The sequence below is a fragment of the Ictidomys tridecemlineatus genome, chromosome 3 (genome assembly GCF_052094955.1).
Source record: "Ictidomys tridecemlineatus isolate mIctTri1 chromosome 3, mIctTri1.hap1, whole genome shotgun sequence".
Taxonomy (NCBI): Eukaryota; Metazoa; Chordata; class Mammalia; order Rodentia; family Sciuridae; genus Ictidomys; species Ictidomys tridecemlineatus.
The window spans coordinates 45915225-45941490 of NC_135479.1; the positions used below are offsets into that span (position 1 = coordinate 45915225).

Consider the following 26266-nt stretch of genomic DNA (forward strand, 5'->3'; position numbering starts at 1 on the left):
ACCAACATTTAGAAGTTAGCTATTTTGCATAAAAATCTACTTTTGGATTATTCTAAAAATCTGGAAACAATAATAGTCCCAAACTGAATCACAGTTACTCTATTTTAGATGAGAATAACTTTTTCAGTGAAACAAACTTCTGTCATTCCCTGATGCTTTTTTTTAATGTATATTTTTTAGTTGTCAACAGGCCTTTATTTTTTATTTATTTATATGTGGTGCTGAGCATCAAACCCAGTGCCTCACATATGCTAGGCAAGTGCTCTGCCGCTGAATCACAACCCCAGCTCTTCCTGATGCTTTTTATCGTAGTACTTGTACTGTCTATAGTGATAAATAATTCCCTACTGATAATGTCTATCAAAAATGAAAAATATATAGCTAGGCAGATGTATTATTCTACTAAAAAGTAGAAGAGAACCTGTTTCTTTGAAGGTGAAAAATATTCTAACATGTAAACAAAATGAATCATGTACGGAAAGATTACAGCCTTGCCTGTTTTACTTAAATTATATTTGTCACTTGTATTTTTCTGTAGACAGTAGTTTATAATCTTTGTGTTTTACATGTGTGGCTATTGGGCTGCCCTGCAGCATAGTTGGAGGTTTACAATATGAAAACAGTTTGTAAATCATGAAGTTCTGTGCACATGCAAGGTATTTACCTGTTCTTTTATCTGTTATGTCTACCCTTGGTCTAGAAAGGCTTTTAGCAAAAGAATTAAAAACTTTTATGATCTCAGCCATTCATCCTGTCAGCACTGTATTCATCAGCTACTTTGAGGCCACAAATGAGAGGTCCAGGATTTAGATTGTAAATATGGTTTTGTTTGTCTGACAGCATAGTAACTTTGGGTTTGGAGTACTGGGTATTGAACCCAGGGCCTTGCATATGCTAAGCACTTAATGTCACTGACCTGTACCTCCAGCCCCAATAATTTTTTTTTTTAATTGAACTTACTTTGAAAACCAGGGCTTTTCCACTGTATTTTTTTATATTGTTGTCGATGGACCGTTGTTGCTAGGCAAGTGCTCTACCACTGAGCCACAGCTCCAGCACCTCCATTGTATTATTTTAGTCTCTATTTATATGTGCTGCCAAAGCAGTCACCCTCGATAGTCTCTCTATATTTGATTTGTAACCCCTTACTTAAGATATATTATAAGAATATATAAAACTATAAAATACTACAGATTAAGTGAAGAGAAAAGAAAGACTTTAAAAAAACAAAGGGTAAGGGGAAATGGAACCAGGAACCAGGATCTAGACCAAAAAGATATTTCAGTTTTCTTTCTATAAGCAGATCACTGATTTTTTTTTAATATCTTTATTTTAATGTGCTGAGAATTGAACTCAGTGCCTCATACTTGCTAGGCAAGCACTCTACCCCTGAGCAACAACCCTAGCCCCAAGAGATCACGGATTTAAAAAAAAAAAAAGAATTTTTTTAGTTGTAGATGGACACAATACCTTTATTTTATTTTTTTATGTGATGTTGAGGATTTAACCCAGTACCTCACACACACTAGGCAAGTAAGTACTTCATCCCTAAGCTACAGGGATAACTCTTTCTAGGAGCTAACAGGAAGGGGAGGGGGAGGTTATTTTTTAGTTCCTTAAGATTAAAACAACAACAAAAAACAGTTCAGAAAGATAACTAGCCACTTGTTGCTAGAATTTTCCTTAGGGTTCCTCATAAAGGGGATTATGTTGTAATTATTATTTTTATTCTTTCTTTTTCCACATATCTAAGGTAAATAAGATGACTAGTATTTAACAGCTTCCCTCACCCAGTGTGGTTTTTTTTTTTTTCTTCTTTTGAGCCTGGTCAAAAGGCTCATATTTCCCAGGCTGGCCTCTAATTCCTAGGCTCTAGGGTTCCTTATGCCTCAGCCTCCTGAGTAGGTGGGACTATAGGCCTGTGCTACTGTGCCCAGCTCAGTTTTTGATATGTATTGAGATTCCTTCTTGGCATGATTGTGAAGTATGGATGTTACATACATGTTATGTATGAAAACCTAGTGGTATCTCTACCCCCACCATACTGGGGATTGAATCCAGAGTCTCATACACATTAGGCAAGCACTCTACCATTGAGGTACATTCTTGTCTTTCTTCTCTAGTTTGAAGGTGTGTAAAACATAACTCTGAAGTATCCAAAAGTGGTAGCCATTAAGAAAAAGGTTTAAAGAAAAGAGGGTCAGGATACAACCTGATTTTATGCAGATGAAAATGAATTGCTTTTCCATGATTCTGGACTCATACTGGTTTTCAGCACAGATTAAATTTAAGGAGGTACAATTTTTATTCATATCTGTAATGGATAGGCTCTGCCCCTTTTCTTTTCAGTTGTGCTCAGGATTTACCTTTATTTAGAAAGAAGAAAGATTTTTCGTTTTCTCTGATGTAAGGTGACTTACTCAGTGGGGTAGGGAGCGGGAGGAATAGACAAACTCTAGATAGGGTGGAGGGGTGGGAGGAGAAGGGAGGGGGCAGGGGATTAGCAATGACAGTGGAATGTGATGGACATCTTTAGCCAAAGTACATGTATGAAGACACAAATTGCTGTGAACATACGTAATATACAACCAGAGATATGAAAAATTGTGCTCTGTATGTGTAATATGAATTGTGATGCATTCTGCTGTCATTTATTTTTAAAAAATCAATAAAATAAAATTAAAAAAAAGATTTTTCTTTCACCCTCCTAGAACTATAATTCTTGTTGTCATTGTTGCTGAACCTCTTGAATTCAGATTTTGAAAAAAAAAATTTAATTGTAGATGGACACAGTACCTTTATTTTATCTATTTTTTTAGGTGGTGCTGAGGCTCGAACCCAGTGCCTCACATATGCTAGGCAAGCGCTCTACCACTGAGCCACAACCCCAGCCCCGAATTCAGATTTTTTAAAAATATTTTTTTAGTTGTTGATAGACCTTTATTTATATGCTGTGCTGAGAACCGAATCCAGTGGCTCACACATGCCAGACAAGTGTGCTGAGCCATAGCCCTAGCCCCCGAATTCAGATTTTTTTTTAAAAGGTTATTTTTTACTTTTTAAATTTATTTTTTATTTTTTTAGTTTTTGGTGGACCTTTGATTTATTTATATGTGGTGCTGAGAATAGAACCCAGTGCCTCACACATGCTAGGCAAGTGCTCTACCATTGAGCCACAATCTCAGCAACCCCCAAAAGGTTTTTTAATCTTTCAGTTTATAGTGCTGACTTGGTCAGTCCCTCAGCTTTTATTACATTTCTTTTATCACCTCCTTTCTCAACTCACTCTACTAGATCATGTGTTCCTTTGGTGGGTTGTATTTTATCTTCACTTATAACTTCATGGCACAGATCCTAGCAAGAAAGATAATGGTAATCAGTGAATGAATACATTTAGCTGATGTCTTTACATTGTACATTTTTAGAACCAGGATCTCTTTAACATTACTTTTAAGTTCCATGTCACTTTCTGTAGATAAATATATTTGTTGACTATGTTCTAGGCTGCTTGGGACACACATATTTTGTTTAGTTTGAGTACTTCATATATCCTTAGTAAATAAATTGAAAAAAGTGACACTGGTAGTTATTTCTAAATTACTTGCTTCAGTGGAAGTGGATAGTAATAAACTTGAAGTCAGTTGAGGGATCACAATGCCTGTTTTCTGTTGGGTTGTCAAAACTTCTGGGCACATGTGCTTAAATGTAAACAGGAGATTTTCTTATAGGAACAAAATCAGAACCTAGAAAAAGCCATTTCATGACCAAGAACAAGCCAGGCATGGTGGAGCACATCTGTAATCCTAGAAGCTCAGGAGGCTTAGATGGGAGGATCACAAGTTCAAAGTCAACTTCAGCAACTTAGTGAGATCTTGTCTCAAAAAACAACAACAACAAAACACAAAATAAGCTGGGCATGTGGCTCAGTGGTAAGAGCACCCTGAGTTCAATGCCTGGCATTCCCCCCCCCCCAAAAAAAAATCAAGAACAAGTTGGGTATGGTGCATGTATGTAATCTTAACTATTTGGGAGACTGAGGTAGGAGGTTGCAAATTAAAGAACCTGGGCAACATAGTAAGATCTTGTCTCCAATAAAAATAAGAAGGACTGGACTAGCTCAGTGGCAAGAGTTCTTGCCTAGCATTTTTAAGGCCCTGTGAAGAAAAATGAGAAGACCAAGAGCAAATAGTGGAAATGTTTTTTAAAAAAAAATTCATCTTTATATGCAGTTTGACCATGAATCTATTCAGATCATTACTATTACTTCCAACCTAGTCTAGGCCTCTGACAGCTACCACCAACCCCCCTTTGTTTTTTCCTCTTGATACTGGGGATACAGCAACATTCACATAACCACTGAGCCACATCCGTAGCCCTTTCTTTTAGTTTTTATTTTGAGACAGGGTCTTGCTAAGTTGCTGAGGCTGGCCTCAAACTTGTGATCCTCCTGCCTCAGCCTCCTGAGTCAGCCCTCCTCTTTAATATATCCTGTTCCTTAATCTCCAGAACATTTACCATGAAACACTAATTTCAGAACATTCCTCCCTGTATAAGAATTTCAGTGATTTCTGCATTGTCATAATTTCTTTAGCTATCCACTTTAGAATTCACCTGTAATCTCAGATACTCAGGAGGCCAGCGAAGGAGGATTGCAAGTTTGAGGCCAATCTTGGCAACTTAGCAAAACCCTATCTCAAAATAAATGAAAAGGGCACCCTTGGGTTCAATCTCTAGTACCATAACAAACAAACAAAAACCACAAAACAAGGCACACAGAAACAGCTGTCTCCTATTGTTTGTATGATGCTTAGAAGTGTTTAGTAAGTTTTTTCCTCATATTTTAAACCAGTGAGTTTTTAAAATTTAATTTTTAGTTGTAGATGGATGGACACAATACTTTTATTTTATTCACTTATTTTTTTTAATATTTATTTTTTAGTTGTAGTTGGACAATATTTTATTTTTTTAATTTTTTATGTGGTGTTGAGGATTGAACTCTGGGCCTTGCACATGCTAGGTGAGCACTCTACCACTGAGCCCCAGCCCCAGCCCTTATTAATTTATTTTTATGTGATGCTGAGCATTGACCCCAATACCTCACACATGCTAGGCAAGCGCTGTACCACTGAGCCACAACCCCAGCCCCCAGTATTTTTTTTTTGTTATTGTTGTTACTTAGTTTTGATGAAAACAAAACAGAATTACAGTACCATTCTATTGTCACTTGAAAATGTAGCATTTGCAGTATGTATACCAACCCCTATCTTCAGTACCCCACCCACTGTCTCCCACCCCCTGGGGATGGAACCCAGGGCCTTATGCATGCTAAATGAGTACTATACTTGCTACTGAGCTACATCTCCAGTCCTAAAAATGTAACCTTTGTAAGTGGAAACTGGAGCGTAAAAAGGTCTTAAATTTTTGAAGTTTTAGTCTGGAGATAGCTTATTGATTTGTGTGGAAGATTTAAAAATTGGTATATTTTCTTTAACATATATGTTACTCTTTAAAAAGAAAAAGATTACATCAAAATCAGCCCTGAACCCGGAACCGGGCGCTGGGGTGCTTGCCTGTAATCTCAGTGGCTTGGGAGGCTGAGCAAGTTCAAAGCCAGCCTCAGCAATTTAGGGAGGCCTGAAGCAAATAAAATACAAAAGGCCTGGGGATGTGGCTCAGTCTCAAACTACTGAGCTTAGGTGATCCTCCTGCTTTAGCCTCTCAAGTAGGTGGGACTACAGGCTTGTGTTTTCATGCCTGCTGGAAAAATGCTTTTTGAAGTTCAGCTTGGCTTCTTTTTTTTAATATATATATATATATATATATATATATATATATATATATTAGTTGTCAGTGAACCATTATTTTATTTATTTATATGTGATGCTGAGACTGGAACCCAGTTAAGTGCCCCTGGGTTCAATCCCTGGTACAAAAAAATTAAAATAAAATCAGCCCCAAGTAGCTGGACTTTGATATATCTTATCGCCTACATTTCAGAATTTTGGATATTTTTGATTTTTAAAAAAGAATGAGAATAAAGTGATAAAGTATCTTTATTTTCTGAGAACAGTTTAATATTTTTAAAGCTTTAAATATATATTTTTTAGGGCTGGGGATGTGGCTCAAGTGGTAGCGCGCTCGCCTGGCATGCATGTGGCCCGGGTTCAATCCTCAGCACCACATACAAAGATGTTGTTTCCACTGAGAACTAAAAAATAAATATTAAAAAAATTCTTTAAAAAGAAAATAAATATATATATTTTTTAGTTGTAGATGGACACAATACCTTTATTTCATTTGTTTATTTATGGTGCTGAGGATTGAACCCAGTGCCTCAAATGTTCTAGGCAAGCCCTGTACCAACCACTGAGCTACAACCCCAGCCTGAGAATAGTAAATTTTGATCTCAGTTTTACTGTGATGCTTGCAGTAGTCATTTAGAAATACTAGATACCTACTGAATACTAATTATCATGAATTTATTTTAGAGATACAAAGAAAAATATGTCAGAGTTGTGGCTTTAGAGGAAAGTTGTTGTAGAGATAACATCACAGCAGATAATTACAGTGTAGTGTGAGAAGTGTTAAGTATGTGTTTGTACAAAGTACTATGAAATCACAGAAGAGGGAGTTACTCTATTTGCTTAATTTTTTTTTTTTGTCAAAACTGTGTTGAAATGGTAAATAAAACCCTTAAGTTCTGCTTTATGTTAGTGGCTGAGAATTTAGCTAATACTGTTAAATAGAATTAATTATTAGATTGAATGTATGGGATTGTCATTGTTGGCAGTTTTCTAGGATTTAACTCTAGTAGTATTTATTTAAAGCTTTGAATATTGGATAATTAGGCTATTTATTTTACTTTATTTTTTGAAATAGGGTCTTGGGGGCTGGGGATGTGGCTCAAGCGGTAGCGGGCTCGCCTGGTATGCGTGCGACCCGGGTTCGATCCTCAGCACCACATACCAACAAAGATGTTGTGTCCGCCAAGAACTGAAAAATGAATATTAAAAATTAGGAAAAAAAAAAGATGACCTTCTTTTAAAAAAAAAAAAAAAGAAATAGGGTCTTGCTGTGTTGCCCCAGCCAATCTCAAACTACTGAGCTTAGGCGATCCTCCTGCTTTAGCCTCCCAAGTAGGTGGGACTATAGGCTTGTGTTACCATGCCTGCTGCAAAAATGTGTGTGTGTATCTGTGTATTGTAGTTGTCAATGGAACATTATTTTATTTATTTATATGTGGTGCTGGACTGGAACCCAGTGCCTCACACATTAGGCAAGTGCTGTAGCATTGAGCCACAACCCCAGTCCTTGGTTCTTCTGTTTTTAAGGTGACGAGTATAAAATAATTTTATTAACTGTAAAGTGCAATGTTATCATAAGCTATTATAATTGTTTGTAACTGTGGAAATAAGTTATTTCAATTTGGAGAGTCTTGATTTTGAAGTTTGATTTCTTAAGACATTTATTGAATGCCATTCGTGGTGCCTAGCACTACAGATTTAAAATTGAATCCAATGTAGTGTATAGTATGGCCTGTACATAGTTACAATGAATGTGGGAGGTAGCACAATGCAGAACCAGTGATTTTTACAATGTATCGTAACAGAAGTATATAAAATATATTCAGAAGCCCAGTGTGTAAACATAAAAATGGAATCTTGGGGCTGGGGATATGGCAGCAGTGGTAGGATGCTTGCCTGGCATGTGTGAGGCCCTGGGTTTGATTCCCAGTACCAGGCTCTGAAGTCTTAGGTAGGTAATAAGTAGTTTTGCCTAAGATTCAAGTTAATAGGACTGTTGCTCAGATAAATTACAGGTACATACATTTTCTTTGGATTTTTGAAGGAGGTAAAAAGGAAAGCTGAGAAATCATAATTGGATATTTTTCTACCTTAAGAGTAAAAGATTTTTCCTTGTTAATGGATTATTAGGCAAAACATTTCAGTGTTAAAAGCTAAGAAAATAAATGGGTATTAAAATGGAAGGGAAGCTGGGTGTTAGTGCACACCTATAATGCTAGCAGCTCAGGAGGCTGAGACAGGAGGATCGAAAGTTCAAAGCCAGCCTCAGCAATTTAGTGAGGCCCTAAGTAACAAAAAATAAAAAGGGCTGGAGCTGGGGCTGGGGCTCAGTGGTTAAGCACCCCTGGGTTCGATCCCTGGTACCAAATATAAATAAAGTGGAGGAGATAGAAAACTACAAGTGGGGTGTGTGTATATGTAAAATCCTGTAGCACTTTTTGTGTGTGTGTGTGTGTATTTATGTATGTAAAAATCCTGTAGCACTTACTATGTAGTAAGTCCTGTCCTAAGCATTTTTCTTGTATTTATTTAATCTGCTTGACAGTCCTGTGAAATAGATACTATTATTATTAAAGTAGCTGTATTAGATATGGGTTTGCACATTGTGGCTAGTAAATCAAATCCTGCTTGCCACTTGTTATTATTTCAGTTCTGGAAAGTTAGCCCAAGCCCTTATACATGGTAGGAAAGTGCTCTATCTTTGTGCTACATACCCAGCCCAACCACCTGTTTTTATATGGCCTGCAAGCTAAAAATGGTTTTTATAATTTTTAATGGTTAAAAAGCATAAAAGAGGAAATAATATTTTGTAAAATTCTTTTGGTAAATTAATAATTTAAAAAAATACTTGAAATTTGAATTTCAGTCCATAAAGATTTATAGGAACAGACGCAAACCTTTTATTGATTATTGTTGTTTTCTTGCTACAGAGGCAGAATTGAGTAGTTGCTAATAGAAACTGGATAGCCTGCAAAACCTAAGATACTATCTAAGTGTTTGGGGACTTGTTGACTCCTGCTTTAAATACACAAGATAAAAAGCACCAAAGTTAATATAGATGCAAAAAAATGTGTCTTTATTAGGATGACCAGGAAGACTAGATAGTTTCAGAACTAATAAGCTAGTTACAGTTTCTTATTAAAGGATTTTTTTGAAATCTTATAAAGCTCAATTATAAGGAAATATTGCTTATTATTTCCAAAAGTTTGCGTGTCACCTTTTTCTTAATATAATCTGTTCATGGTATATCTGAAGGGTTTTATAAACATTTCTTTGAATTTTAGTGACGTTTGTTGTAATTACTATTAAAATTTCAGTACCATGGCCTCCGATTTTGATTTTTTATTTGGGTAACTTCTTTGTGGTGTTGGGAATCATACCTAGGGCCTTGCACTTGCTAGGCAAGTACTCTACCACTGAACTATGTCCCCAGATAACATTTTCTGACTTTGATGATTTCTCGATTTTCCCTTCTCTGTAATTTTTTTGATTTTGACCCTTTAGTATTAGCTATAAGTGAGATTGCTGACTTTATGGTTCTCTAGTGAGGAGGATATGCATCAAAATCACCTAAAGAAATATTAAAAATTCATATGCCTCTTCAGAAACTCTGAGAATGAAATATAATCATGATTATTTTCAGAAAGTTTCCTAGGTAACTCTGATAGACATTCCTAGTTAAAATTCACAGTTTAGTAAAAATCTGATCTGAAGAAACAACATAGGTGGCTTTTACTGTTATTTCCCAGAGGTGTTTTCCAGCCTAAAGAATTATTGCCTAATTTGATGTAACTGGCAGAGATCATCAATATTGGTTTGGTGAATTAGCTCTTTTGATATCACTCAATTAGTAGTTTAATAGAATACAAGTTAGAAGTTTCAGTGTAAGTCGTATAATTTATCTACAATCTCTAAAATCATATTTAAATAACAAATGTTTGCCTTTTTTCTACATTCCCTTCCATTATTTATTTATGGTCATGTACATTTGTATCATACAGAACAATTGGTTTGAGATTTAAAAACATTCGAAAAAACTGAACACAACAAAATCTAAAATCAGAATTCAGTTTCTTTGGAAACTTCAGATGTTTAAAATGGCTTCATGCTGCTGAAGTTAGAGAAGAGGGGGGACACTTTTTTTTTGGGATTATGAAAAGGTAGTCTTTTGAGCATCTATCCACAAATAAACCTAGCTCTATTAATTGTTTCAGGCTGAGAAGCAGTTTTTTACATTTTGATACCCCTTAAAGGCGTTAATTTGCCTGAAGCAGTACCCAGAGAGCAGAGTTTAAGCAGTATGAAAGTATTCTTTGCAAGACTTGTGACAGGCTAAAACTATATAAATAAAAGGTCTTATATTACATATAGTCAGAGATAATATGCATATATATATGAGTGTGTGTGTGTGTGTGTGTGTGTGTGTGTGTGTGTGTGTGTGTGTAGGGAGATTGACTAAACTAGTTGATTTTAAGGAATTGGCTTACTTGGTTATTAAGGCTGGCAAATCTAAAATCTGCAGGTTAGACTGGAGATCTGGGGAAGAGTTGATATTGCATCTCAAGTCAAAAGACAGTCTTGTTAGAATTTTCTCTTCCTAGGAAGGTTCTCCTCCCCCATAAGACCTTTAACTAATAGAGTAAAGCCCACCTACATTATGAAAGTAGTTGGATTTACTCAAGAGTCAATTGACTTAAATGTTACTCCTATCTAAAAAATATCTACACCAGTGTTTGACCAAATATTTGGGTACTGTGGCCTAGCCAACATGACACAATATTAACCATCACATGGAGTACAATAGGAACAATCTCATATTATGCAGTCTAATCTTCTAGTATTCTATCATCTAGTGAAATCAAATGGCAAAGCTTAAAAATGATCTTACAAGAAAAAATGAACATATAGTATGACTTATACTGTGTTATTTAAATTTACATTTGCTTGACTTCAAAGCCCCAAAACTATTTCTACTTTGTTTCTTCAGAATCATAATCTAAAACTTTGGACCATCTGTTTGCAACATTTGCCTTTATTATCAGAATTATAATAGTGGTAGGAATGATTCTTGGTGAAAAAAGTAGACTCCTAATCTTTGGTCCAAGGCTAATTGAAAAAATGGAAATTTTGGATGAATGACTTAAATCTTGTCAAATGAGATGTGGTGGTTAGCTGTAACTAACAGAAACATGGGGAAATGATGAGGCTGTTGAAAGACGTTGACAACCTCCTGTGAATTTTTTTTTTTTTTGGTCTTGTTGGAGATTGAATCCATGGTTTTGCCTATGCTAGGCAGGGAGAGTATTTGGGATTACACATGTACCACCATACCCAGCTCATTCTTTTTTACCAATTTAAAAAGATTGGTTTTGTTTTTCTTTAGTAGATTATGTGTAAAGTCTCTATAAATATAAAATGGCAAAAATAGAAATATCAGAGGAGTATATTTGTTTTATATTTGGTCACATATTAAATTTTCTCTAATATTTTGGAACTATATTATAAACAATTGATAATCTGCAGGAATAACCCATCTGTATGTGTAAGGCTTTTACCTCTGTATCCTTTCTTTTCTTTTTCTCCTCCTAAGGTACTTGTTCCATTGAGTCCCTCTACTGATCAAAACAAAATAAAACTTAAAAAATTTTTTTTAAGTTTTATTTTGAGCTGTTGATAGACCTTTATTTTATTTATTCATATGTGATGCTGAGAATCAAACGCAGTGCCTCATACATGCCAGGCAAGTGCGCTATTGCTGAGCCATAGCTCAGCCCCCAAAATAAAACTTTTATTATGGAAAATGTCCCACCCATAGACAAAATTAGAAAACAACATAATAAATTTTCATAATTCTTAAATATCATGAGATATTCCATCAGTACTCTAATTTCCCTAAATCTTTGTCTATTGGTTTGTTTATTTTATAATTTGTTTGGGTCTAGATATAAATATGGTCTATATATCACGATTTTTAGATGTGTAATTTGTCTGTTGTTTTAAAAAATATTTTTAAAGTTTTGGATGAACCTTTATTTTATTTATTTATATGTGGTGCTGAAAATCAACCCAGTGCCTCACACATGCTGAGCAAGTGGTTTACCACTGAGCCACAATCCCAGCTCTTCACTTGTCTGTTTCAAATACATAGGGCTGGGCTATGGTATAACTCAGCAGTAAAGTACATGATCCCCAGCACTGAAAAATGCTTTCCATCCCTTTTCTTTCCATCCCTTTTTCTTTCTTTGGAATTTGAAGAAATTGGGTCATTTGCTTTATAGGGTTTTTCATAGTCTAGCTTTTGCTGATTGTATCCCCATTGTGTCTTTAACATATGTCCACTCTACTTCTTGCAGATTGATAGTTGAAGGCAGATGCTTAATCAGGTTCAGATTTGATTTTGTGGCAGCAATATTTCATAGATGGAATACTGTTTTTCTTTCACTGTACCAATATAAATATAGTTATGTAGGTATAACTATATATATCTAGTTGGTTAACAGTGTTGGATAATTAGCGAGTAAAAATAGTGATATTAAAAATTCATCATTTTTCATTTCTCCCGTGTCCAGTGTCTTTTTCTCTACCATTACTAATTCAAAGCCAGCTTACCTTTTTTTTTTCTTTTTTTTTTTGTGGTGCTGGGGATTGAACCCAGGGACTTGTGCATACAAGGCAAACACTCTACCAACTGAGCCATATCCCCAGCCCCTCCACCATTAGTATTCAACCATCTGATTTGGCTGAGAAAAATAATTACTTTTCAATATTTTCATCAACTTCTAAAATTTGTTTATGGTACCATCTCTACCCTACCCCTTCCCCTGTTTAAATATTGTTTCTGCCATTTAAAATAATTTCCCTGCCATTAAAAAAAACAACAAAACAAACCTTTAATTATTTATTTTTATGTGATGCTGAGGATTGAACCCAGTGTACCTCACACATTCTAGGCAAGCACCCTCCCACTGAGCTATACCCACAACCCCTCATTTCCCTGCCATTTTACTGAATCCATTTGTGTTATTAGTGAGCTCTATGATGAATATAGCCAACCCACCTTAACCTTATTTTTATTTTGCTGGGTAATTGGATGGCTTTGGATACTGTTGATTGCCTCCCCTGGAAACACTACCTTGGCTTTTGTGACATTCTCTCCTGATTCATTCATTCATTCATTCATTCATTCATTCATTCATTCATTCATTCATTCATTCTGATTTGTTATCTTGTATTTCAATTCATAATACACACATAGAGTACAATTTTTCATGTCTCTGGTTGTACACAGAGTCACACCATTTGTGTTTTCATACATGTACTTGGGGTAATGATGTCCATCTCATTCCACAGTCTTTCTTCTATTTTTTGTGTAACCTTTTTTGTTCTCAGAACCAATTGAAAATTCTTTTTTTTTTTAAAAAATACATTTATTTATTTATTTTTTATGTGGTGCTGAGGATTGAACCCAGTGCCCCACATGTGCTAGACAAGTGCTCTACCACTGAGCTACAAACCTCAGCCCAATTGAAGATTTTAAATTTTGTTTTTGTTTTGCGGTGCTGGGGAATCATGTATGTTACTGCTGAGTTATACCATAGCACAGCCCTACATACAAATATTTTTTTCCTCGTGGTAGTGGGGATTAAACCTAGGGCTATTTTATTGAACTACATCCCCAGCCCTTTTTTATTTTTTATTTTGAGATAAGATTTCACTGCATTGCTTGGGGCCATTCTAAATTGCTGAGGCTAGCCTTGAATTTGTACTCCTCCTGCCTCAGCCTCCTAAATTTCTGGGATTACAGGCGTTTGCCTCCTTACCCAGACAAAAAGTTTTTTGTTTTTGTTTTTGCCTGCCTGCCTGCCTTCTTTCCTTCTTCCTATATTTTTGTTTTTGACACTGGGGATTGGACCCAAGGCACCAGCTAATCCTAGCCCTAATTGTAGATAAGATCGTAAGTATTGGTGTTGCTGTCCCTGGTTCTAGGCTTGACCTTCTGCTCAACTTGCTCTGCAAATTCTTCCTAGGTCATCTCAACCATTGCTATGTCTCCATTTACCACATCTAAGTAAAAATTGTCAAACCATTTTATTTTAGATTAGTTCTCTTCAGAACTGGCTTGTTTGTACACCTTCCTAGTGGAAACTTCAGCTGGGATTTTAGGCATGGTCCCTGCCTAAAGAGATTTTTCTAAAAAATTTATATAATGGCTTCTCCTTGACCTTTGGATAAATTGTTTTTGTTCTATTTCCTACTTACTTGCTTAGCTTCATTCTGAGTCAACACTTGTTAGTTTATCACTTGTTAATTTCACACTGTTCACACGTTTTAATTTCCTGTTTCTTGATTGTAATGACCCATTAAACTTGGTGTTTTAAGACAATGCTTAGCACATAGTAAGTGTTCTATATGTTTGTTAATTTTATATTTTGGTTTTATCATTCTTCAGTAATCCTGCTATTTTAGTGCATTTTTTTGTGTTTATGACTAGAATTCCATATTAAGTTGGACTCTATAATAATATAGTAGTATTTTCCTGATCCAAGCAGGGATTTTTGCCATGTCTCTTTTTTACTATTAATTCATATGATGAATTCGCTTATCAGTGAATTACTATTGTCTCAGGTAATAGAAAACTGTAGTTTAGATAATCAACACCATCAGATGATCCTTACCTTACCATGTTCTTTTTCAGTGTGTATGAATCCCTAGATGCTTTGTTTTCATGACAATTAGTGCTAGAAAAGTGAGGTTTAATTGGGTGTGTTAAATACCAATGGGTTGTCTGTTGTGTTTTTAGGTTATCCATTGTGTTTGGTTCTGATTCCACTATTACTGACATGAATCATATTTCTCTGTTTAGGTGGAGTGGTAGTGTTAGCTTTTTCAGTTGTCATTTTTTGCTAGCTAAACTCCTGGTTGAAAGAATCATTGAAAACAAAAATAAATTCCTGCTTATATGTATTAGAATTGCTTAATGGAGAAAATTTTCTTCAAATCAACACCTGCCACTGGGAGCATCTCACTTTTTGACTCAAGGATCATATTTAAAACTATAGTTTGCTTTCTCAGTTTTCTTTTTGACGTTCTTTTTTGTAATGTTGGAAATTACCATTATATTTCTAGTAACTGGAGCAGTGCCTAGCACAGGCATGACATGAGAATTGCACCCAAGAATGATCCTATTTTCCCTTCCCATGATATTGTCTCTTTTTCGGGGGTGGTGGGGGTGGTGGGGTTTACTGGGAAACTCAGGGCCTCTCAGCCACTGAGCCCTACCCCCAGCCCTATTTTGTACTTTATTTAGAGTCAGAGAGTCAGGGTCTCACTGAGTTGCTTAGTGCCTTGCTTTTGCTGAGGCTGGTTTTGAACTCTTGATCCTTCTGCCTCAGCCCCCAAGCCTGCTAGTGGGATTATAGGCATGTGACACTTCGCCCAGTATGGTATGTTCTCTTGATGGGTAGTCCTGCAAGTTATTTGTTATGCTTTTATTTTACTTGGAGGATGATTTCCTTTGGGGGCGAGGGGAGTGCTGTGGATTGAACCTAGGGATGCTTTACCACTGAGCCATATCCCCAGCCTTTTAATTTATTTTGTTTTATTTATTTATTTTTTTTGAGAGAGAGAATTTTAATATTTATTTTTTAGTTTTCGGCGGATACAACATCTTTGTTTGTATGGGGTGCTGAGGATCGAACCCGGGCTGCACGCATGCCTGGCGAGCGCGCTACCCCTTGAGCCACATCCCCAGCCCCCTTTTTATTTTTTATTTTGAGTCAGGGTCTCACCACATTGCTCAGGACTTGGCTGCTCTTTAACTTGTGTTTCTCCTGACTCAGCCACCCAGTGTCACTAGGATTACAGCTTGTGCAACCACACCTTGTCCTACTGGTTTAAAGTATCCCTGATGACTGAATTTTATATATGCCAGAAATCTGCTTAAATAAAACCATCTCACATACATTTCCTAAATCCAGTGGAAATACCCTCTGTTTTTGTATAACAAGACAATCTTAATTTTTAGGAGATTTTATCCCCCGCCCCCAACTGGGGATTGGAACAAGGTCCTTGCATATGCTGGGCTAGTACTCCACTACTTAACTACACCCTCTCATCCCTTTTTACTGTTTAATTTTGAGACAGTGTCTTGCTAAGTTGCCCACCCATGCTGGCCTCACACTTGCCGTTTTCCTGCCTCAGCCTTCCATGTAGCTGGAATTATTATGTACCACAGTGCCCAGTATTTTTGTTTGTTTGTTTGTTATTGGGGATTGAACCCAAGGACACTTTACTGCTGAACCAAGTCCCCAGCCCTTTTTATTTCTTTGACTTTGAGACAGGGTCTTACTAAGTTGCTTAGGGCCTTGAACTTGGGGTCCTCCTGTCTCAGCTTTCTGAGTTCCTTGAATTATATAGACTTGCACTCTTGGGCCCAGGTTTTTTTTTTTGTTTTTTTTTTTAAGGTACAGACTTGTACTCCTGGGCTCTAGAAAACCTGCCTTACTTCTCAGTAGCCATGGGTAGAAGCACCCCTGTCCTGAAGAATGATTATTTATAAAAGAATATAATTTCTTGATTTTTCTCACAAATTTACCTTAATTTAGTTGATTACTACTTTTTAGATACAGTATGGAAACTGACTTTATGGTATTATAAGTGTATCAAATAAGGACTCTGAAATGTTAAGTAATATTATCCAAAAGCTAGATTAAAGGGAAGTGCTATGTAAGCTTGAGAATCTTGGGTAGTTCTTTCCTTCTTTCTTTCTTTTTTTTTAAAACACATGCCTCTGAGGGACACAAAATAAAATGAATTAAACTTGTCTTGTTATAAATACCAGCCAATCTAAGGCTGTTATTGGTGGCTAATTGTTAATCCTGAAGTTCACTTCAGTTATGGCTGGCATAATTTGATTTCTGTACAGTTTATGAAATCTTTATCTCCAGGTTTAAAAAATATATATTTTTTTTAGTTATTGATGGACCTTTATTTTATTCATTTACATGGGGTGCTGAGAATCGAACCCAGTGCCTCATGCATACTTGGCAAACGCTCTACCACTGAGCCACAAACCCAGCCCTCTTTTGCTTTTTGTATTACCTTTTTTGTAAATTATAGATTTTTGTCTTTAAGGTAAAATTATAATCTTCTAGAGCAGGTTTTTTTGTTGTTGTTTTTGTTTATATTTTTTATTTTTATTTTTCTGTGGTTCTGGGGATGAAACCTTGGGCCTCACACATACTAGGCAAGTTCTCTACCACTGAGATTCTCTATAGACCAGTTATATGTTAATATTTTAAATTAAGTATATTTGGCAGTTGACAAGGATGGGAATAGGTAAATATAGGTTACATTTTAACATAGATTAAGCAGTTTGTATCATTAAGTAACTATTGAAGGTAATATAAAATACTACATATTTTGGCATATATTTTTATTTTATGTTGAAAAATCTAAAATTCATTAACATCCATAAGACACTAATTTAAAAAAAAACTATAAGTAAATAGCAGAAAGATTAATAAAGGGAAGGGATTGGGGGAGGGGAGGAAAAGAGAAATTACTGGGGACTGAATGAGAATATAGTCCATGCTTTTATAATATATCAAAATGAATCCTATTGTTATGTATAACTAAAAATAACCAATAAAAAACACAGTAAACTTCATCTTTGAAAATGTGTGCTGCAGTTAGTAATTTAGAAATAATTTGAATTTGAAGTGAAAAAATAATGTTATTTTTTCTTTTTCTTTTTCTCCTTAGGTGGAATGAACCTTACTTGTTGAATATCTCCTGGTTACTGGTTGGATTCACTTATAAAAGAATCATTTTCCCCTGTGTGGAAGCCACTTAGTGGCATAGTTAATTATAAACCCAGGGATTACAAAGCCTTTTGATTTCCTGAAGGAGGGACATACCACTATATCAAATAAGCTTGACATTAACAGCCAAAATGGTGCTGTCCCAGAGACAACGAGATGAACTGTAAGTTTCTTTTTTTTTTTTTTTTTTTGTGATGTTAAGAAAAAAATTCTCTTTTATAAGAGACAGAGTAGTAAATTAAAATACAGATTTGGGAGGTTTAAGATTAAAACTTTTTTTTTAAACCAGTGTGTACTGTACCTATTGATTTGGCAGTGTGGTTTGATCTTACACCTGGGTCTTCCTTTAACATAGCATTATTTACTCATGTGATTTTTTTTTTAATGATTAAGTTTAAAGCAAAATAAATAAGCAAGTTAGTTGATAAGTCTTATCCTAAACTCCGCCCCCCCCCCCCCCTTTTTGGAATGGTACTGGGGATTGAACTCAGGGATAAACTTGTCTTTTAAATAAATTATGTTCACAGGAAGATAAATGCTTCATATCTCTAATTTTTTTCCCCTTAAATCCATGTCTTAGAAAAATAAAAGAGAAATTACTCCCACCCTGACCATGGTGTTATATACTATATCCTCAGCCTTTTTTATTTTTTATTTTCAGACAGGGTCTGGTTAAATTGCTGAGACAGCTGGCCTTGAATTTGTAATCCTTCCGTTTCATCTTCTTAAGTTGCCGGAATTGCTAGGATTTTAGTTATATGCCACAAAGCCTAGCATCATGTTTTGTTATTGACAGTGCCTTTCCTTTGCTTTCTTGTGTTTTTTTATCTTTTATCATTCAAAGGCTATTAGGATTTGGACTTTGTGAGGTAGCAAATATGATAGTAAATGCAAATGCATTAATGAGACAGGTGTGAAGTAGTTTAACCACTGTTATTTTTATTTATTTATTTTTTAAAAATTTTTAATGTTTATTTTTTAGTTTTTGGCAGACACAACATCTTCCTTTGTATGTGGTACTGAGGATCGAACCCAGGCCGCACGCGTGCCAGGCGAGCACACTACCACTTGAGCCACATCCCCAGCCCCTAACCACTGTTATTTAGGACATTCCATACTTTTTAGTATTTTATAGCATTCCTTATTTCTAGGTGAAGAATATGGGGGAGAAAATTCAGATTTTTAAAAAAAATTTTATGTGGTACCAAGGATCAAACCCAGTATCTCATACATGCAAGGCAAGTACTCTACCACTGATCTACAATACCAGCCTTAATTGGAAATATTTTTAAATTTATTAAAAAAGTTACAAAATTATTACAGAGATTGTTTATTATGTTTTATATATTTCCTATTGTTAACATTTCATACCATTTACTTCACATGTTTACTTCATAAGGGTGTGTGTAAAGTATGCTACACAATAGTTTTTTCCCTTAAATGTTTGAGATTAAGTTACTTATGCAAAGATCCCCAGATACTTCATTATTCAGTTCCTGAAATTAATGTTTTCTTCTATAAAACCACAAAACATTTAGTGTTTTCAGTAAATTTAGTGTTGACAAATTTTTTTATTTAATCTATTTTTTTATTCCAATTTTGTCAATTGATCCCATAACATACCTACCTTCCTCCATTTATTTTATTTTACTTTACAACAGTGTTCCTCTAAATTGTTCTGGCTGGCCTCAAACTTTTAATTCTCCTGCCTCAGCCTCCCTAGTAGCTGGGATTACAAGTGTGGATCACTAGGCCTGGCCATTATGTTGCGCATTGCATTTCTTTTCCTCTCTGGTACACCATCCAATCCAGGATCAAGTGTTGCATTTCATTGTTCTGTGTCTTTTGTCTTATTTATTCTAGAACATTTCCTTAGCCTTTGTCTTTTATGATATTAATTTTAAAAAAAATTTAGTTGTGGATGGACACGATACCTTTAATAAATTAATTTATTTTTATGTGGTGCTGAGGATTGAACCCAGTGTCTCACATATGTGAGGCAAGCACTCTATCACTGAGCCACAATCCCAGTCCAGACATTGATATTTTTGAAGAGTATTTTTATTAACAGCATGTTCCTCATTTTGGATTTGTCTTTTGTTTTCTCGTGGTTAGATTTATGTTTTGCATAAGTGAGGAAATACTTTAAGACCACATGAACTTCTGGTTTTCCATCGATATTTCCTCCTAGATTTAATATTGGTTGGTGAGTCTTGCTTGAGCCAGTCTTTAGTACAGTGGTTGCAAAGTAATGATTTTCTAATGCCACCACTCATTCCACAATTACCATTCAGCACTTATCATTTTACTATAAGCCAGGGGCCTCCCCCCCCCTTTATTTAGTAGTGTTTTCATTTTTGGTATGAACTCATAAGTTCTTATATTTTTCTTTCTTTCTTTTTTTTGTGAGCTATACTGCTCAGCTATATTCCCATCCCTTTAGAAGTGTTTATCAAGCAACAAAAATTTGTGTTATAATAGGATTTCATTGTAAATCTTGGAAATAGATTGTCTGGTTTTTAGTAAAAATAGAAGGTGAATCTTTTTTTTCCTCCCATTTCTGAAAATAATAGGAGAAAACAAATGTTTATATACTTCCTAGAAATATGGTATATTTTGATACCTTAATTGATTTTTTTCTTTTTTTTGGTAACATTTGTAGCATTTATAAGAGATTGGGTAGTAATTGATGTGTAAAATCCTTTGAGCTATCATTGAGGTAGAAATGAGAATGACTTTTTTGGGGGGGGGGTGGTACTGGGGATTAAACCAGGGGCACTCTACCACTGAGCACATCCTCAGCCCTTTTTGATTTGAGCCAGGGTTTCACTAAGTTGCTGAGGCTGATCTTGACCTTGCCATCCTTTTGTCTCAGCCTTCCTGACTTGTTGGCATGAGCCACCACACTTGACTTCAAGAAGGAAAGAGATCACTGAAGCAGTACAATTAAATGTGATTCAGCTTAACAGTGTGTGCTATTTACCTTCTATGCTCTTATTGCTCTGGGTCCTATAGGCATGACTAATATAAAAAATTTTTGTGGATATGACAAATATCTTTATAGATAAATTGAGGAGAAATTAAAATTAATCTGGTTTCATGACGAGTAACAGAGGCAAAACCAGTTTTCTGATTTTTAGTTCAAAAAGTAGTACATGTCAAAATATAAGCATCAATTCCCCTTACCCTAACCAAAATTTTACAATCCTACATTCAAGATGTAGCCAACATTACCTCTGTATATTATATATATTTTTCCAGATATTTTCATGTATTTACAAAAATTTCATGTATTAAGCTACAAAGAAAATTTTAAATTCCAAAAAAGTAGAAATCACATAGGTTTTATTTGCTGTCATAATGCATTAAAAATATTTAAATACTTCTGTCTTGTCCTTTCCTTTCCTTTCCTGTCCTTTTCTTTCTACTCCGGGGGACCCTACTACTGAGCTACATCCCCAACCCCCCCTTTTTTTTTAAGAGAGAAAGAGAATCTTTTAATATTTATTTTTTAGTTTCCGGCAGACACAACATCTTTGTTTGTATGTGGTGCTGAGGATCGAACCCGGGCCGCACGAATGCCAGGAGAGCGTACTACCGCTTGAGCCACATCCCCAGCCCCCATCCCCAACCCTTTTTAAAATTTTTTATTTTGAGACAGGGTCTTGCAACATTGCTGAGGTTGGCTTTGAACTCACACTTTTCCTGACTCAGCCCCATGAGCACCTGGGATTACAGGTGTGTGCCAATGTGCCTGGCTCCTTAGGTCTTTTTAAATTTTTAGTCAAGGATTCTCAAAGTTCCCCAGACTGGCCTCGAACTTGTGATCCTCTTGCCTCAGTTTCCCAAGTAGCTGCAATTATAGGAGTGGACCACTATGCCCAGCTTGTTAGTTTATTTAATGTTATTTTTTTTTAAGAGAGAGAGAGAGAGGAGGGAGAGAGAGAGAGAGAGAGAGAATGAATATGTATATGGGTGCTACCATATTCAAAGATGTTTATATATGGTAGCACGCATGCCAGGCGAGCGCGCTACCGCTTGAGCCACATCCCCAGCTCTTGTTAGTTTGTTTAACGGTTAATTTGGCTGTATCTTTTTTTAAAAATATTTCTTCTTGAGTTTTAGGTAAGTACAATATCTTTATTTTACATTTATGTGGTGCTGAAGATCAAACCCAGTGCCTTGTGCATGCTAAGTGAGCACTCTACCACTGAGCCACAACCCCAGCCCCTGTGTATCTTTTAACATGCACGTTCTTTTTTTGTTGTCAACTTACTTGTACATGACAGCAGAATGCATTTCAATTCATTGTACACAAATCGAGTGCAGCATTTCAATTCTTTGGTTGCACATTGTGTAGAGAGGTACCATTATTAGAACATGCACATTCCTTGATTCAACTTTCAAAAAGAACTTTTTCAGCAAGTGTGTAGAAATTTCTCTAGGGATAACTATGTGAAAAGATGTTTGTTGCAGTTGTTTGTAATTGTGAGAAACTGTTAGCAGTCTAAAAAATTCATCCTTCAGAAGGGTATATTAAATATAATATATACATCTTGTGGGAATATTGTAAAGCAGTTAAAAAGAATGTGGTATATTTATACATATGTATAGAAAATGAACTCTAAGATCGATTGTTAAGTGATTGCTAAAAAGATGGTATGAAAAAAATATGGCACATTTAAATACTCTCCCAAACACGCATGCGTACCACATATGCACTTATTTATTTTCTTCTAATATCTGTGTAGATACATCTATGTACACGTATAGATAAATACCTATACCATTTTAGGACACACACTAAAATGTTAACAGTGGTTGCTTCTGAGCAGAAGAATGATACTGGATGAAGGTAAAACAAAAGAAATTTGTGACAGTATTCTTTCAGTATTTTATATGGCAAATGTATTGTGTAAATCAAAAGTAAATTTTACCAAGCCAGATTTTGAGTGTAATACATTCTGAATCAGTTTCTTGGTTGTGGTGTAACTTTTTTCTTGCTAAAGAATTGGTTATTTTGGGGGATATTTCCTTTTGAATTTTTATTTTTATCATTAGTTTGATATAACCTTTGGTTTCTTTGAAAGTATATTTATCTGTAATTTTTTGCTTCCTTGGGCTATTCTTCCCATCTAAAGCATGCTTTCCTCTCTCTTTGCTTTGTTGTTTTCCCCCTCCCCTCTTAATAAAATTTATTTGAACCCAGTGTTGTATTATTCCTTCTTACTAATCATCTTTGAGGACATTTTGATCTGAGGGGAAGAATCTAATGAAATAGCTTGAATTGGGCGTGCTTTCTTTTTTTTTTTTTTTTTTAAAGATTTTATTTTTTTCAAAGAGAGTGAGAGGGAGAGAGAGAGAGAGAATTTTTTTTTTTTAAAGAGAGAGAGAATTTTTAATATTTATTTTTTAGTTTTCGGCAGACACAACATCTTTGTTTGTATGTGGTGCTGAGGATCAAACCTGGGCCGCAGGCATGCCAGGCAAGCGCGCTACCACTTGAGCCACATCCCCAGCCCCGAGAATTTTTTTTTAAATATTTATTTTTCAGTTCTCGGCAGACACAACATCTTTGTTGGTATGTGGTGCTGAGGATCGAACTCGGGTCGCACGAGTACCAGGCGAGCGCGCTACCGCTTGAGCCACATCCCCAGCCCATGGGCGTGCTTTCTTTAGAACACCTTTCTGCCACATTTTTTTTTGAGAGAGAATTCTTTCAATATTTATTTTTTTTTAGTTTTCGATGGATACAACATCTTCATTTTTATTTGTATGTGGTGCTGAGAATCAAACCCAGCGCCCCTTGCATGCCAGGCAAGCATGCTACTGCTTGAGCCACATCCCCAGCCCCTTTCTGCCACATTTGTGCTACCTTTTGCTCTAGGGTGTTGCTTTTTCTTTGGCAACTCCTTCTCTGGGTAAAGTGACCTTCCTAAAGTGATCTTCAAGCCTTTTTTTAGGATAATCTATTGTTTATCTAATAATTAAATGTTTAGCTAATTCTGGACAGTATGTATGAAGCTAAATCTCTTGGCTTTTTTCTTAAATCTTTTTTGACCTATAGACAGGTTTTCTATGTGACATTCTCCATCTTTCCATTGATTTATAGTTTGGGTTTTCCCCCTTTTATTCTGAGATATTGATTACATAACACATTGATTTAATATCACCTTTGGGATGAAGAAACACAGCTGCATTAAGTATCTATATGGTTTCATTTTTTAAATATTTTTTAGATGTTGGTGGGCCTTTATTTTATTCATTTCTTTATATGCAGTGCTGAGAATTGAACCCAGTGCCTCACACATGCAAGGCAAGTGCTCTACCACTGAGCCACAACTCCAGCCCCTCTATATGGTTTCCAGATTCATCCAGAGAACATTAAAATGTGGGAGATGTCATTTTTGTACATTTAATTTTTCCTCAGTTTCAAATCTGTTGTAAGAAAGAGAGATGTGGGCTGGGGATGTGGCTCAAGCGGTAGCGCACTCGCCTAGTGTGCGTGCGGCCCGGGTTCGATCCTCAGCACCACATACCAACAAAGATGTTGTGTCCGCCGAGAACTAAGAAAAAATAAATAAATATTAAAATTCTCTCTCTCTCTACCCCCCCCACTCTCTCTTTAAAAAATAAAATAAAAAACAGAGGAGCAATACTTTAAAAAAAAAAAAAGAGAGATGTGTAGTACTATAAATATAAAGTCACGAACCAGAAAAGAAAGATTCATTTCAGTGAGTAGGATGCAGAATGTTTTGAAGGGCTGTGCATTCTTTTTTTTGACATTTGAGGGATTGGTAGGACTTAAAAAGTAGGTGGGACTAAAGTTTGTATGGTTAGATTGTCTTTTTTTTAAGTTGTTGATGGACTTTTAAATTTTACTTAATTGTTTATTTGTGGTGCTGAGAATTGAACCCAGTGCCTTATACATGATAGGCAAGTGTTCTACACTGAGCTATAATCTAAGCCCATCAGATTGATTTTTAAGATGGTGATTTATTATTTTTTAATTTTTTTAACAGTATTTTTTTTTTGAGAGAGAATTTTTTAATATTTTTATTTCTTAGTTTTCAGTGGACACAACATCTTTGTTTTTGTATGTGGTGCTGAGGATCGAACCCAGGCCGCACGCATGCCAGGCGAGCGCACTACCGCTTGAGCCACATCCCCAGCCCAAGATGGTGATTTAGATGTATACTGCCATCAGAAGGATCTGATGCCAGATTAGTGGTATTGTACTTTTGGATACTCCAAATTGCAGCTGCTAGGCAATTATTTGCTAACATTTTTTTTTCTCTGTCAAAGTTTATTAGAAAGCCAGAATGAACATTGATAAGAGAACTAAAACCTAGTAAGTGAGTAAAGAAAAATTTAGAAGATTATCTAGTGGCTTTAAATGAGTTGAGTCTCTAGTGTTTGATGAATTGTATTGTTGAGTTGAAAGAATGAGTTGTATAACAGGAAAAGAGGCTATATGCTAGTGAGTTTGACATTCAGTTTTAAGTTATACTAATCTTTTTCTTTTTTCCTTTTTTAATAATTTTTGGTTGTCAATGGACTTTTATTTTATTTATTTATATGTGAGGCTGAGAATCGAACCCAGTGCCTCGCACATGATAGGCAGGCACTCTTGCCACTGAGCCACCGCTCCAGCCTCTATACTAACCCATCTTTAATTTGTAAAGAATAAGTACAACAGATTCTGTTTTCTTTAAATTTTTTTTCTTTCTTTTTAAAAATATTTTTTTAGTTGTAGATGGACACAATACTTTTATTTTTATGTAGTGCTGATTGAACCCAGTGCCTCACACGTCCAAGGCGTGCGCTCTACCACTGAGCCACAACCCCAGCCCCTATTTTTTCATAAGGCCAATGGGAATGACAAACTATATAAAAGCATATAAGAAGAAATCTCTCTTCTTGGCTCCTAGTCCTTAACAAGACAACTTTTTGGACATTTGAACAAATGCTGGGCCCACAATATACTTGGTTTTCAGAAAAGTTTTTGTTAACATATACTGTGGACAAGGTGGATAATTATATACTAAATGAGAGTAGTACAAAGTAGTTACAAAGAGTTACAACTAAAGAGAAATTAGAAACACTGGACTTTGTCTTAAGTGTTTAAAATATATAGGACACTTTCAGTTTTTTAGATGATATGAAGTTACAGAATACATTTAATGATAATCAAAATTGCAAATATCTAGAGCAATGGCTGTAAACAAGATAAAATTAAATAAAAACAAATATTTGAGATCTAGAGTACAAGACATGACTTAGTGCACTTACAATTTTAGGTAGTAATGAAGCCAATAGGTCGAAATAAATTACTATAAAAAAGCTATTTGGGGCTGGGGATATAGCTGAGTTGGTAGAATGCTTGCCTCACATGTAAAGGCCCGGGGTTCAAGTCTCCAAGCACCACCAGAAAAGAAAAGAAAAATATTTTGATTTCAGATCATTTATACTAGTGTAAAGAAGTAGATGCTGTGGTTGGGTTGTGGCTCAGCGGTAGAGCACTTGCCTAGCATGTGCAAGGCTCTGGGTTCGATCCTCAACACCACATAAAAATAAAGATATAAAATTTTTAAAAAAGTAGATGCTTCTAGGAAGGAGAGTATAGTGTCTGTTAAGGAA

The 26266-nt window shown here is 35.6% G+C and overlaps 1 protein-coding gene across 2 annotated transcripts in view; it reads left to right on the forward strand.

The window, feature by feature from the left end:
- The window catches only part of Pafah1b1 (platelet activating factor acetylhydrolase 1b regulatory subunit 1), an 80462-nt gene that overhangs the window by 15483 nt on the left and 38713 nt on the right, over positions 1-26266 (forward strand). For both annotated transcript variants that reach the window (XM_005327923.5, XM_040269298.2), the window contains exon 2: positions 17568-17789. In XM_005327923.5, the coding sequence (XP_005327980.1) occupies positions 17758-17789 (32 nt within the window). In that variant the 5' untranslated portion in view covers positions 17568-17757. The remainder of the gene's footprint in view (positions 1-17567; positions 17790-26266) is intronic.